Below are 13,650 nucleotides of genomic sequence, written 5' to 3'. Positions count from 1 at the left end.
TTGCAAAATATTCTTAAATATGTATAACTTTATAGTTTATAGACTTAATTTAATTTGGCATAATTATAACAACATTTAATATCCTTGTCCTTACAGAATATAAATATGTAAATGAAGATGCCTTACGTATCAAAATTTTGACGACCCTAGATCCTATTAAACTTTTTCACAATTTTTTTTTTTACTGAGTTGTTCCAAGTACTTCCCTGAGTGGCTAAGTATCCCCGCATCATCCATATTTTAATTTTTTGTTTAAGGGGAGGAGGGGAAGTTTTGTATTTAAATATTGTGGTTTTTCGGCGGGGTATTTAAATAGTTTTATGATTTTTTTTCATTAAGTTGTTAACTTATAACAATTTTAGCATATATTATTATATAAATATTTGCAATCCGGCTAGTAATTTAATAAAAGATTACTCGATTTCAAAAAAAAAAAATTTCATACGCTCATAAATTTTTTCTTTATTGACGCTGCAGTTTTTTTGTACAGTTATTTGAAGACAAGTTATGGAGAATCTCGTGTTAAATTTTAAAGATTTTTGGAAAGCTAATTTTTTTTTTATCGGCATTTCAAGAAAAAAAATTTGAAAATTTAATCGTAAATAGATAATACTAATATAAATATTTTGTGAAGATTTAAAGTATTTACAATGATTTGTTTTTGAGTTACAGCAAAATCAAAAAATCGATTTTGTCGAAAAGTGGTTATGCGTAAAAATGTCCGTTTTTCCGTTACTTTTTAGGGTTTTTCCTGACGCTTTTGAAAACTTCTGGAAATTTTTACTTTTGTGTAATAATGTCTGTGTATTTTTATAGTACGTTCAAATACTTAAAAAGTTTATTGGTAAATATCAATGAGTGAAGTACTGAGGTATAGTGTTCTATAAAATTTAAAATTAAAAAAATCGTAAGAGAATTCGTTGAAAATGTTTTTATGACAGAAATATTTTATTTTGTTTGAAGTAAATATAAATTTTCATAAAAAATATAACGTTCAACAACATATTGGCAGAGAATAACAAAGATTTTAGAATTTATTTCAGAAAAGAGCAATGGTGTTTTTTCAAAGAATAATGGATGGTGGGTAGAACTTCAAAAAACCAATAATATTCATAATGGCACTGAATTAAACATTAATGTAGAAGGTTATGATTTATAACATAAATTATATAGTTTATATGAAATATGCATAAATCACTTCAGTTGACGCGGGGAAATAATTTTCTATGTATAAAAATATATAAGCACCCAATAGAATGAGTTTTAATGAAAGTAACTTGACTAAATAGTCGTAAGTTCATTGTAATATTTAATTTGATGTGTAATTACAATTTGTTTTTTTTATAATCAAATTGTATAAATGCTTTTTTTTCTTTGTTTGATTACTTAAAATGCTTTTTTAAGGATTTATTTTGTTACAAATTCCAAGTCCTTATTAAAAATATTTAGTCTTATATAATAGTATAACAATGTAATAATATTTAAATATCATATTTCTTCATAGTAAAGTAGGTAACATCCTAAGAACTATAATATTTTATTTTAGCAAAAAATATTTATCTCCTTTGGTAATTAGTTACCTATATATTATTTCGGAAATGTTCATATTTTATGTATATAATTATATGAATAACTATAGTTATAAGGTAATCTGAATTTTAAGGTTACTCGAGTGATGAAGAGATAAAGGCCCCCTCAGGTATCACGAGTTGACGAATACAAAGGTGGTCCCCTTCCCCTACCAGGATAAAATATTAATACGCCACTGAGTCAGGCAAATATAGCTGAAGAAATCGATTACGGCGGTGAAGTGAAAGTTTAGTGGAGTGAAAACCAGTGTGTGTACATGTGTGTATGTACGTGTTAGAGAGAGCCTCTTTACGATCACGGCCAGTTTTATCGTCCGCACGATGGCTCGCGTACCGTCACTGTTATGTCTCATCGTGCTGCCACTCATCATTCTATACTCTGTATCTCGTAAGTACCTGCACATTTGTCAAAATTCCCGAAAATAATGTATACATATACACTGTATGTATTATCTGTCTAGAACTTTTATCACATATAAATATATAATATTATAGAAAACGATTTGTCGTACATACATAAATTATATAGATCATTCAATGTAAATTTATGTTTTTACTAAAAAATGGGTATTTTGTGACAACTCAGCATATATATTATTATTATAAAGTGTTCTCTCAAGAGGATCAATTGAAAAAAATACTTCAAAAAATATGTGTGATGATTACTTTAAATACACTTTTGTGTTTTATATTTAAATATAAACTAACCTTCCACTACTATACGAAATAAATCGGTCAATTTCTACGACATAACATCGACCAAACCGTCATGTCGAACATAATATATTTTGGATTGAGGTCATCACCGGTAAACCTGCCACGTTATGTTTTAATTTAATAATAATACACATAAATAATTTTAACATTATATGATTATACACTAAAATATAATCGATTTTGGCCACTATTGTAGAACATAAAATGTTATTTTATTTCAATTTACGGCATATACGAATAGTATATACTTGGTGGGTGCAGTTTCGATGAAAAATAATTTGAAAATAGTTTTTTCAAAATGTTTAATTAAAAAATTATAGACGAGTCGACAAGTTGCAAACGTTAAAGTGTACAAACAGAAAAAAGTCACCGTTTCGCGACAATGCCTCATTTTTAAATTAAATACATTTTAAAGCTTAAGACCTTTACAGAAGAAAGGATAAATAATTATTAAGTATTGAATTTGCAATTTTTGAAAATATTACTATTGCTTTGCTATAACTGAACACTTGTCGACTCATATATGTATTATACAAGATTGAATCTTAATAATCTTATATTTACTTGTTCAAACAATAATTTTTTTTCCATTATTCTCAACAAAAATTATTAAGTTTTTATATTTGTATGTAGCTATACTTTCAGTATCTACTACAAACGCTATTAAACATTATTAATAATTATTTAGTTAAGAGTTTAAGCGTAAGTATAGATGGTACAACAGAGTTCAGGCGTATTTCGTATAGGTAGTCATCGGTAATCGCAACATTACGAAACCAAGTTCGGTCGTATTGAGTTTTGAACAACAATTTAAACAAATTATTACTTTTTTTTTTTAATAACCACGAAACAGATGAAAAAACTTTAGCATAGAGACATAGTTACTATTATAACAACATCATAAAATAATTAATAATTTAGGTATTACAATAATCAGTTAATAATACATAGAAATGGAAAAAGCTATAAAACAATAAGAAAAAACTACGTTTAACGATTAACGACAATAATACCTTTTATGTGTATTTAGTTATCTTTATAAATAGAGCTAACTCTAGGCATAATTTATTCTAAAATATAAAGACATTAAAAACCAAAAGGCAGTGTGATTATTAGTCTTATATTGACCGTGAAATGTAAATGTATAATTAAGTGATTAAACGCTAATTTATTGGTACGTTGTTCCTGATTTTGCATATATTTTTTTTTATATTCTCTTGGGTCATTGCTTTTTTCTACAGCCGTATATTGTTGTTTATTTCCACAAATAATTAAATTAACTGTCAATAATAATTTTATTTTGCTAATTTCGAAACAGTTTCTCGATTTTATTACTTACTCAGAGACGTAAAACCTATCCACTCATTTATTTTTTGTCGAAAATAAGCGATTCCAATGGTTGCAGAATACTTCAAGCCATCTCATTATGTGAGATAATATTATATTATACAAAAGTAAATTTATCTTCTATCCTCAATATTAAAATACGACTATCAATTTTAATTTGTATACCTACATTTTCTTCAAACAAAACATAAGGTCATTGCTGAAAATTAGCAATCAAAATAAATAAACAACCGTCACATTCAACAAACTCTTTACAAATATTAATTATAATATTTACTGACAAAATAAGAAAATGATGATGTATTTATCATACAATGTATAAATTGCAACAATATATTAAGAGAATATTTATTCTCCGGACCTAAACAATATTCACACTATATTATCTTGGAAATTTTTATTATGTGTGACGTATGTCGTTTAAATATTTTTATAAATGTTTTATAGAAGGTAGCGTATAGTCATAGAACATTTTAAGTTCATATAATATTTTTATATATCTGAAAATAAAAAAAATAACAATTTATTTACACGGTGTATGACAAAATAAGTTTTTCTCGTAACGCAAGCGTATGCACGTAAGGCGTATTGTTTGATTGTTTTTATAATGTACTTATGAATATCAGAATTTTCACAAAACGATCAAGACAGAGATTGTTTATGTTTTTGATAAAAAAATATCTAATAATCTTGAGATAAACAATCAGTCATAATATATTATTGCATTACATTTATTATTTATCATTTATATAAAAGTGTTTCATAGACGACTTCATTGACGGCGAGAGTATAATTATTTCTTACAGTATATATTAAAATTATATTTAATAGATGTAGGACAACTAGCTATAATGCTTACATTGTATATTTGTACATGGCTATACATTGTGCGTCTTGACATCCATATTTATAGTGCGTAATATACATGTATCATAATATAAGCCTCATGCATGTATACTAAGTATGTTTATGTGATGTTTTTCCCAGATCAAATTTTAATTACGAACACGAAATAAGTGCCAGATTTTTAAAACGAAAAGAAAGTAATAGATTACTGCATTTACCGCGTATGTACGTTGCACATACATATATGCGGTGCATAAGTCAGATGTCGTAAAACGCTCATTAATATCGTTACGCTTAGTAAGACATGTTAGGCACATTGTTGCGTAATATTATACATTATACAGATTATACATTGTCCAAGAATTCTCATATCATCCTTAGTATCTCCGTAGTAGCTGTTGAAAAAAATTTGATTTTCAATTGTTTTATTTTATTTTTTATTTAACGTTCTATAAAAAAAAAATTGATTTGCTTATTCTAGCTTCCATGCACCAATGACATAAAAATAATTTTGAAGATTTAATTATACTTCTAAGAATGTCAATAGTGTGGTTAGCATTCATTGAACTCTTTGATCTACCTGACCTATTTCACTCGTTGACATAAGAGTTAAGTTATTAATACAATTGAAATAATTCGATACTATGACGCTACTTAATATCTACTCGATTTAGTCGATTCAATTATATTGTTTTTTTTTAACCCGTTTTATAAAAAATAATCATCTTGAAAATTTAAAAAAAAACTAAATTGCATAAAATTTTTTTTAGACATTATTTAGTTTATAATATTGAATAGCAGCGTCATTAAGCAACATTGACCATATGACTTTTTTTTTTAATATATGAAATAAAATGATTCATACGTTGAATAATATAAGTGATAATACTAAATTGTTTGTGTACATGATATTATAAGGTGCCTCTTAGTATATCTACATTCTACAAGTAGGTCATGGATATACATGTAACACCGTGTTATTATAATTATAAAATGTACATATCGATTTGATTTTTAAATCAATAAAAATACGTGTCTCATGTCCCCGAATAAAACAAAAATAGACGGGTACGTCAAATTATGTGAAGTAGAATTCGAAATAATATCTACTTAGTATTGATTAATATTATTTTTATTTTAGAATATTTATCTAGCACGATATATTCATTAACATTGTATATTGTTAATGTATTTATATTATAATTTAATAAACTAGTAATTATATATTTTGATTTAAAGAAAAAAACAAGCTTCAAATGTGTGGTAAATTTAAAAATATGAATTACACATATGTTCTATAATAAATTTATAATACAATTGTGTATTTGCGTGTAAAAGGAATATTATATTATTTTCAAATATAATTTAAATTGGTTTTCAGCATACAGTCACAGTGCTCCTAAAAATTTACTTAATATGTAAATACAATTACATTCTATATGTTTTCTGTATAAGATAGAAAAAAAACGTTTTGTACAATGATTTTGAGTAAAAATCAAAAACATATTAACACTTATTCCCTATAGACGTTTTAAAAACCGAAAAGAAAAAGAAAATATAGGTAAATTATAGGTAGTGAAAATTATTATTTATTTATTTTTACTTGATAAATACCCAGATATAAATGAAATTTTATACAATAACATCAATGGATTAATGGATTATTATTATTAATACAATTAATAATTTATTAACATTTCGGTTATTTATGTTACCTAATAACGTTAATGTTTTAATGTTTTACAGATGTAAACGCAACCATTTTTGTACCCGAAGAAATTCCTTCTTTGTTGTCGGTAGTCTACAGTAATATGCCACCGATTAAAAAAGGTAAAGATCGATAGACAAAATATATAATGTAGAAGTATTATATATAGTTATAATTTAAGTACCAATTTAATAAAAATAAAATAATATCGATTGCTTAATGATTAATAAACAGCAGTCTTGTTAATTTCACTCATATGACATCATGCATAAGACCTATATCTACTAATGAATTATTGAAAAAAAAAAAACTAGATATTTAAACAGAAATCGGGTAAAAATTAATTTATTTTCATTAGACTTATATTAAATAATGCATGTAGTTTAATAACACCAAAAAGTTTATAATTGTTACTGAAATTCCAACAATTTTATCGGAAAATTCAATTACGTACATTAAATTATTAAAGCGATTATTCAAAAAATAAATTTATTTGTAGATATGATAAAAGTATGTTGGATTACTGAGGATGTCAGAATATCATGACTACAGTAAAAATTATTAATGTTATTAGTAATTCTACCTAGGCACCTATAAGGCTATAATACTACTTATAAGTATATTATAATTTTATAAGACTAATGCAGTAATGTGTACTTTTTGTAATTTTGTAGTGGTGTAAGTACAATATAATAAATTTTATTAATTAATGCGTAGCTGAAATTTATAGTTCCAGTAGTTTTTTTTTGATTCATCCAAGCGGATAACAGCTATACACAATTTTGACTTATTAATATTTATGAATTCTTAATTAAAAAAATTATTATTTTACTTATTTTACTATTTTTATAACTTATGTATTAATATATATTTGACATTTTTGTTTAAATTGACTGTAAAAAATATAATTTTACCAAATTTTTTTGAATTAATGTTCAATAAATTGTTTTATTACTTCCATTTAAAACTTCACGAAGGCAACCTCGTTTCAAAGAAAAAAACTCTTCAATTAATTCACATTTAAATAAATGCAACTTTCACTTTAATGTAAGCTAGATAAATTATAAATAATATGATAAATATTTTTTTTTTTTTATTGTTTTTCTTATAAAACGTTTAAAATTAATTCGAAATGCATTTGTTTTGAGAAATTGTCAAGTTTATATTTCTACGTATGTGGTTTTTATTTGTAAAATTACAATTGGGAGTATAAAAACAATTACATAATATCATAGAAATGCATAATAATTATAATGTTCTCTATGATTTTTCGGAACTCACTATAACCATACCAACACATTTTTCTGATGAGTGACTTGACATTTTCATGGACCTATAAATAATTTTGCAGTTTTTTTGTAGGTACGGACTCGAAATTAGGTGTAGGGTTCCGATTGGGTCCGAACGCAGACGTGCAGTTCCAGTTAGAACTCGGGCCGCAGACCAACACGTTGCCGATCGGTGGCAATGCCGCTTCAGCACCCGCAGTTGCGAATAAAAGGCACGCGACTGTAGGACAGGACAGTGACTCAAGCGGTGGAAAGCCAAAGGACTGGCTGAATGCGTGGCGGTTGCAGATGAGCCCTGGATACGTGGCTGACGAAAGCAATAACGTGGTCTCAGGCGAAGTTGCGGGTGGCAGCGTCGGTGACGGGTCCTCGGACGCGGTGGCGCACCTTAGACAGTTGTACAAACCACAACCGATGACCGCGTAGTTGGGACACCACGCTATTAATTAATTATTATTTTAATTTACACTGAATGATATTGATTTTTTTCTATTGCCCTTTTGTTTTGTACATGCAGTTTAGGTTGGTGTTCAGCCAATTTAGGTATTTATTAGTATTGTTAGTGATATTTTTATTGTGTATATATTACGTATGTATATTGGAATTCTAATCGAACGACCGTTTGTAATAAATAATTATTTAAAAAAAAATTATACATGGCGTGATGATAAAAAACTTGGATATCTACTAAATGGGCCTAAAAATACTGACGTCATTGGTTATTCTATTGATTTATTATATAAATCAATAATCCGGCTTTCATAATTTGGCTTTATCGATTGATAAACCATTGTGTAACAACTTGCTAATCGTTTCTTTATGAACTATATTGTAATACTTTCTATACTGTAATCGACATTATTTGGAGTGTAAGGCATTGATCCGAATGCACAAACACATTTAAACGGTCGACGTTTTACCTAACATGCATTATTTGAAGAGCCCCTGACTTCGTGTCGTTCTGCACCGGTTTTGGTCCTAACTGTCGCAAAATACGTAGCTCATTTATGCACATTCATGCATATATTCATGACATATAGCTTAGAAAAATTTTATTCTCAGCCTATACAGAAATGTATAGTATTTTATAAAATAAGATGAAAAATTAGAAAGTTTAGAACCGAATATTTTATTTTTTATTCAATGATGTTTGATTAATTGAAGATTTATCATTTTTTTAGATTGATTTTTATGCTTATTTTAATTGTTTTTAATATCGTATAATTTAATTTTCTTTTATGCTCTCATTTTGATAATTTCAGATCATATCGGTATTACTACACTGTTACCTATATATTTCACAGCAATAACTTGCACAAGATCAATTGAGGTTGTGGAGGTTTTTGTATAGTAGGTTAGGAACGCATAATTCAATTATTATTATTTCAGTGATATTTTTTATAAGTATTAGAAAAAAAAATCTTCCTAAAATAATTAAATAACAACAAATTTAAGCTCCAAAAGAATAGAAAAACAAACTTACGTAAACATTGACTCTTCCATTGAGACCAGCTAGCTGTGTGCAGATATGTGGAACATCATCGCCGATTGAACAGCCAAAATTAATTTATCGTAATCGTGCTTTAAACTGGAAGTATTGAGATATTTTATGAAAATTACTTCAAAAGAATGAAATATGCGAGTACAATACATTATGTATTTATAGGTTCTCTAAAGTACTATCCAACTGTTTATTATTGGCTAATTTTTTTCTCCGTTGAAAATATGACATTTATAAATCGTCTTTAAGAAATAGCGTTGGTCATAGATTATATATAAATATAAGTTAATAAAAGGTCTATGAATAAATCATAATATCTTTTTATATATTTTAGAGAACTCTTTGTAAAATAAGATTTAATATCTTCTAGTTCAACTGTTAGTGCCAAATTGAACCTTAAACTAATAACTAGTCCGTATACGTTTATAGATATAGAAAAATCTATATTATTTCATTTAAATATGGTATACGGATGGTTACGAATTATTTAATCCACGAGGATCATAACCCAATAACATGGTTCAGTACTTCATGCACTTAAAACTATAATAATATGCCCACACAATTCATATATGCATTAAAAATATGTGCTTAATATTGTATTAACTATATTTTTATTGTTAATTTAAAAAAGATAGGCAAGATGGTCATGCTTTGCTATACATTAGGTGTTAAGTGGGTCATTGTATTAAATTCGAATTTAATGATGTAGGTATCATTTTATACGAAGAACGATTCAAAGCAGAGACAGTCTGCCAGCCTATATAACTATGTTCATTTCATAACATGTTTTTTTTTTTTATATATATAGTTATTAGTCATTTATTTTATTTTTAGTATTACGGTAATTTGATTTAGTTTTTTCTAAAAATATTACATTTATTATATTATTATAATAATAACTATTTGTAACATATTCTATCAACTTTTACAACTCATAATTCAATAACATCTCTCTGTAAATACCATAAAACAAAGAAAATAGATTCATCGTATAAATAAATAATACTTTAAAATAAATCGACAAATGTTGTCATTGCATACTTATAATATATTAAATTAATTATAAATAAATGTTAACGTTTTGAGTCCCACGAATCGTGTTTTTTATTTATGTTTCAGTTCTAGAATGATATATACTTATATGAGAAATAGTATTAAATTTTCAAGTATAAGTCATAAAAATTAAAGATTTTAAAAATGTTTACTACTAATATTTTTATTTTGTAATTTTTGTGGTTTTGAAAAAACATTTTAATTTCAAATGCAGGATCTTATTGTGTTAAATTTATAAGAATTTTGACCCATCAATTATTTTTTATTAATATTTAAAGGGGCGGAACTCTTTTCGCCCAAAAATGACCTTCCTCTTTTTACTCACGTCCTCTTTTTGACCAAAAATGAAAAAATAGTTTCCTCTTTTCGCTTACAAATAATTCAATAATTGTATTCTTTTCGCCCACGGTTTCACATTTTACATTTTAGAAACCACTTTCTTAAAATATCTCGACTAACTATATTAATAACAATCAAAATTAATAATTTAAAAAAAATCATATAATAATCAAATAAAAAAATAGAAAAATATATAGGTAATTATTAATAATAATTAACATTACGTAGCTAATACGTACGACATATCTACATAATTTATGTACAGATTTATAATTGATATATATTGTACTTAGATACTTATATCTTTTATTACACAATAATAAAATAAATGATATAATAATCAATAGTGATCACTAGTTCGTTAATATAAAATAATATTTTAGGTATTTGTCATTTATTTTTATGACTTTATTAAAAAAAAGTTATTCGTGGATTTAATTTGTATTTACATTTTTTATATAATTGAATTAAAAAAATTATTAATAATGACCTATATATTTTTCTATTTTTTTATTTGATTATTATATGATTTTTTTAAATTATTAATTTTGATTGTTATTATATTAATAAGACTGACCATATTGGTCAGTCGAGAAATGTTGAGACAGTGGACATGAAAAGTCGTATAAGATATCATTGTCTCGATCAGAAATATTGTGCAAGTGGGAACAGAGGAACTCGCAAGCAGATTGGATATAATATATTAATATGGCTTAAACATAATAGCAAAAAAAAAATTCAAGTACTTTTAAGACCGATAATTGTTAATGGTAATATTATGAAATTTTATATTTTTTTCATATTATTATTTATTTTATTAAATTAAGCGCCAAATGGCTATTGGAACATATCGTTCGTTTGTTTGTTTATATCAAACAAAGTAATAATAATTAACTGTTATTATTTTTAACTTCTGAATTAATACACTTTACTGTAATAGTACCTACTGTATTTTATAACAAGTTCTGTACTTAAAATATGGTTCTGTAATTTTTGTCGAGATGTGAATTTCGACTATATTACAATTGTCATAGACAATTATACAGGTTTTAGGTAAATGCTGAGTTAAAAATGTAATAGATTTGTGTAGCGTGTATCTACATCTACATATCACATAAATCAGTGTTCTCAAACTCAAATTATCTACGGACCATATATTTTTTCAAAAAAAGTTCGCGGGCCAAATTTTAATTTTCCTCTTTTTTACTTATACACTAAAAACTGAAGACAAAGATACATACAAAGTCCATTTATCTAAAATATTCTAAATGACTTAATGTCTTAATTTATTATGAAATTACTTTTATTAAAATTACTATTCTCAAAATTATTCATAAAAATATAAACAAAGTAGTTCTTTATTTCACTTATTATTACCTACTACAAAATCATCACTGTAAAAATATAATGAACATTAACTTAAAAAATTAAAATCTAAAAATATATTGATTATTTATTTGTTTTTATTTTTGAGCTGCACTTGAAACTTGACATCTTTTTTTTTCTACCAAGCTGTCTATATTTGCACAAGAATTTCTTGATGCCAAATGTAAAACAGATTGCAATTTGATATTTGAAATTTGATTGCGACTTTTCGATTTGTTTAATTTCATTAGAGAAAATAATTGTTCATAAACATAAGAGCTTCCAAACATGGATAAAATGCTTATATTCATAAACGCTTGTTTCTTTTCGGGACATATTACTTCCACCGCACTAACTATACATTCTTTAATAAATTCACCGTCAGTAAAAGGTTTTGACGCTCGTGCGATTTTTTCTAATATAACGTAACTACATTTAACCGAATCAATATTTTCTTTTCTTATATTGTCAAACAATTTTGTTTGATGTGAAAGATTTTTTTTTAATTCTTCAAATTTTTCTTCACGTAATTTCCCTACAAATTTATCGTAAATATTACGATGATTTGTGTCATAATGTCTTTTAATGTTGTACTCCTTCATGACAGATACACTTTGTTTACAGATCAAACATTTTGGAAGAGAATTAGTATTAGTAAAAAAGTATGCATAGCACCATTTTTTTTGAAAAGCCCATCTTTCTTGGTCAATTTTACGTTTCATCGGTTTGATATGAGACATTGAAACGAACAAATTAAGCGTATACACTTATATTTAAAATTACTCTAATAGCGACTAGTTACTAGTACAAACAAAACAACACTGGTCACAGTCAAACTGTTACCCACTATTACTGCACCTACACCGAAATACAAATGATATTTATCTTTGTAGATTAGATTAATCGCATTTCAAATACTTTATCGAGTATAATATGAAATTTCTGAACGATAAATCGACGTCAGATAATATTCTATGTATTTATGATGCGTAGAAAAAATTAACATTTTTACAATTTTTCATATATTTTTGTTTAAAATGTATTTTTATTGCGAGCCACATGGAAAGGGTTTGCGGGCCGGATGTGGCTCGCGAGCCGTATGTTTGAGACCACTGACATAAATAGTGTCTACAGACTACACGTTTGAGTCAAGAATATAATTTTTTGTAAGTATAATGTAGTTTTTAAATCATATTTAATAAATCATAAATATTGATTGAAATATTTACTCTTTGATCTGTATTTTCCGCGATGCAAACTTTGAAAGTATTTAAAAATTTGTAATTTTTGTAATGAAAGTCTATGTAAATTAAATCAATATCAACTATAAATAAAACAAATAGTTTGATTTACACACGAAATAAATAATAATGGGTATTTTTGTATTAATTAATAATAATCAAATGGTATGAAAATAAGATTAAGCTATCGATTTTAATTAAAAATTTAACGTAGGTAGATATAAGTATGATTATTCGAATTTCTTTAATACAAAAAAAAAAACATTTTTTCGCAACAGTCCTCCGCTCAGAATCGTCGTTTGTATATGTTATTAAAATCTTACGCACTCGTAGTAGTGAGCAGTGGCCCACTCAAATATTCGACGTATGTTACAGTTTATCATTGAATTCAAATTTTAAAAATGACTACAGATTACAATTATCTATGATCCACGACAAATGTAGTTCCAATAGTAAATACTAAACTACAAACCTTGTATAAATATACAAGTTACATGATACTGAAATTACTAATATTCTACTTTAAAATATAACATAATGAAAGATACCATCAAAAAATTTCAAATAGAAGCAATTTTTATAACAGTGCAATGATAGATTTAAAATTATTTATATCTACCTTAACAGCAGTGTTAAATTACAGAGTAGCACT

The 13,650-nt window shown here is 26.0% G+C and overlaps 1 protein-coding gene across 1 annotated transcript; it reads left to right on the top strand.

The window, feature by feature from the left end:
- Positions 1-1,834: 1,834 nt before the first annotated feature.
- LOC113556595 lies at positions 1,835-9,995 on the top strand. The gene is made up of 3 exons (XM_026961640.2): positions 1,835-1,977; positions 6,246-6,329; positions 7,570-9,995. The coding sequence occupies exons 1-3, from the start codon at positions 1,911-1,913 to the stop codon at positions 7,920-7,922; spliced, it is 504 nt and encodes a 167-aa protein (XP_026817441.1). The 5' UTR covers positions 1,835-1,910; the 3' UTR covers positions 7,923-9,995.
- The last annotated feature ends 3,655 nt before the right edge of the window (positions 9,996-13,650 follow it).

The sequence above is a fragment of the Rhopalosiphum maidis genome, chromosome 3 (genome assembly GCF_003676215.2).
Source record: "Rhopalosiphum maidis isolate BTI-1 chromosome 3, ASM367621v3, whole genome shotgun sequence".
In the NCBI taxonomy this organism is placed as follows: domain Eukaryota; kingdom Metazoa; phylum Arthropoda; class Insecta; order Hemiptera; family Aphididae; genus Rhopalosiphum; species Rhopalosiphum maidis.
Note: the sequence above shows the minus strand (reverse complement) of the source record. Positions and strands in the feature narration are given on the sequence as shown.

Coding starts and splice junctions, on each gene's coding strand:
- LOC113556595 (XM_026961640.2), top strand. CDS start 1,911: ATGGCTCGCGTACCGTCACTGTTATGTCTCATCGTGCTGCCACTCATC. Junction 1,978..6,245: donor CATTCTATACTCTGTATCTC/GTAAGTACCTGC, acceptor AATGTTTTACAG/ATGTAAACGCAACCATTTTT. Junction 6,330..7,569: donor TATGCCACCGATTAAAAAAG/GTAAAGATCGAT, acceptor GTTTTTTTGTAG/GTACGGACTCGAAATTAGGT.